Source organism: Sphaeroforma arctica (assembly GCF_001186125.1).
Source record: "Sphaeroforma arctica JP610 unplaced genomic scaffold supercont1.162, whole genome shotgun sequence".
NCBI lineage: Eukaryota > Ichthyosporea > Ichthyophonida > Sphaeroforma > Sphaeroforma arctica.
In genome coordinates, this window is record NW_014040396.1 from 16,767 (window position 1) to 18,301 (window position 1,535).

The following is a 1,535-nucleotide window of genomic DNA, read 5'->3' on the forward strand; positions in this document are numbered from 1 at the left end:
ATATATATATATATATATATATATATCTGTTTACTTTGTTGTATATGTGCATTAACATGAAACTATATACAAGGTATATTTTACTCCTACATTGGTATACGTCATCAGTCACGTTTGTAATCTCTACAGCTGACTGAATAAGTTACAAATATACAGCTTTAAGCACGAGCTGTTACTGCCGCTTTTTGATATACGTGTCTACCTCCTGATTGTGAAGATGGCGTACATTGAGTGACAAACGACACACGTTACAATATTCGTGATATCATGGACAAATGTGTGCGTAGGATACCAAACTGTGTTAATGGATTTAAATATTGTCAAATACTCGTAGATGGACCCCCCATTGCCATTTCGATAGCACAAGGATTATACAGCTATGCATTCATAACTGTAAGTAGTTATCAATAAATACCACAAATCACCTCATCCATAATAATATAATCTTATCCATCTGCGCATGATGATTTTTGATATACGTAATAACCCCTCTTTAACTTACGTAATAATTTCAATATGATATAGCACTCACGCGTCTACACTCACCAGGATGGTACAAGCAGACTGTCTCGTTGTTCTCGTTTTCCAGGTAATCTTTCCCGCATGTGTTGTTGACACATTTCATATTGTCAGCGGTAATTCGAGCCGTATGCGAGGTAGTATGTAACTATACTTCTTCTACTTCTATCCCTCTAAGAGATATATATGACTACTACTTCACCTAATCACGGATGTATATAAATTCACGCGTAAGCTCCACTATTAGATCAAAATAATCGAATGCAACAGGAGACTCGGAGAGTAATCGAAAGCTTTTTGCGAATTGGTCGATTGATTTGCTGATTGCGAAATTCCGTCATGTGGTATCTACTGGATGTTCGGTACTTATTTACTTGCATTAGAATGTTAGAATATCTTAAAATGGGTCAACGGGACTTTAGGATATTAGATTTTTTGATTTTTTTCAAAACAATATGTAAATAATGAATATTCATTATACTACGCCCCACGGGCCACGGCCCAGTTCACCGGAAGTCTGAAACTTTGGATGTTCGGTACGTTCAACAATCAAGGAACATTCAAGGTTTTTCATTGCCCTTCTAAATTGCACACATTCTGACCAGTCTTCTGAAAACAAACCGCACAGACGCGCAGAGCATATTCACATGATAAATACATGAAGAGATACATGAAGAGTTGATATCCCGCTATGGTAAAGAAACAAGAGGTTTAGTGGGCTTTGTATGTATGCACATGTACATCACGTTTAAAAATTATATAGTACTATGTATCACATTAAAACACATAGTCAGACGAACCACCCGTGTAGGCATGTTCTCGATCTGTTGCGAAGACCTTGCGAAAAATGCAGTACATGGACACAGCCCGTACACTATATACTATTAATATTCATATATACGTATCAAATCCTATACATAGTAATGGCTATACACTGAGGTTACTATACATAGAGGTTACTATAAATATGGACATATATATATATATATATATATATATATATTATATATATGTGT

The 1,535-nt window shown here is 35.6% G+C and overlaps 1 protein-coding gene across 1 annotated transcript in view; it reads right to left on the bottom strand.

The window, feature by feature from the left end:
* Positions 1 to 755, bottom strand: part of SARC_03253 (hypothetical protein) — a 6,350-nt gene extending 5,595 nt beyond the window's left edge. The window contains exon 1 of the mRNA XM_014302954.1: positions 547 to 755. Coding sequence (XP_014158429.1) covers positions 547 to 625 — 79 coding nt within the window. The 5' untranslated portion in view covers positions 626 to 755. The remainder of the gene's footprint in view (positions 1 to 546) is intronic.
* Positions 756 to 1,535: the final 780 nt, after the last annotated feature.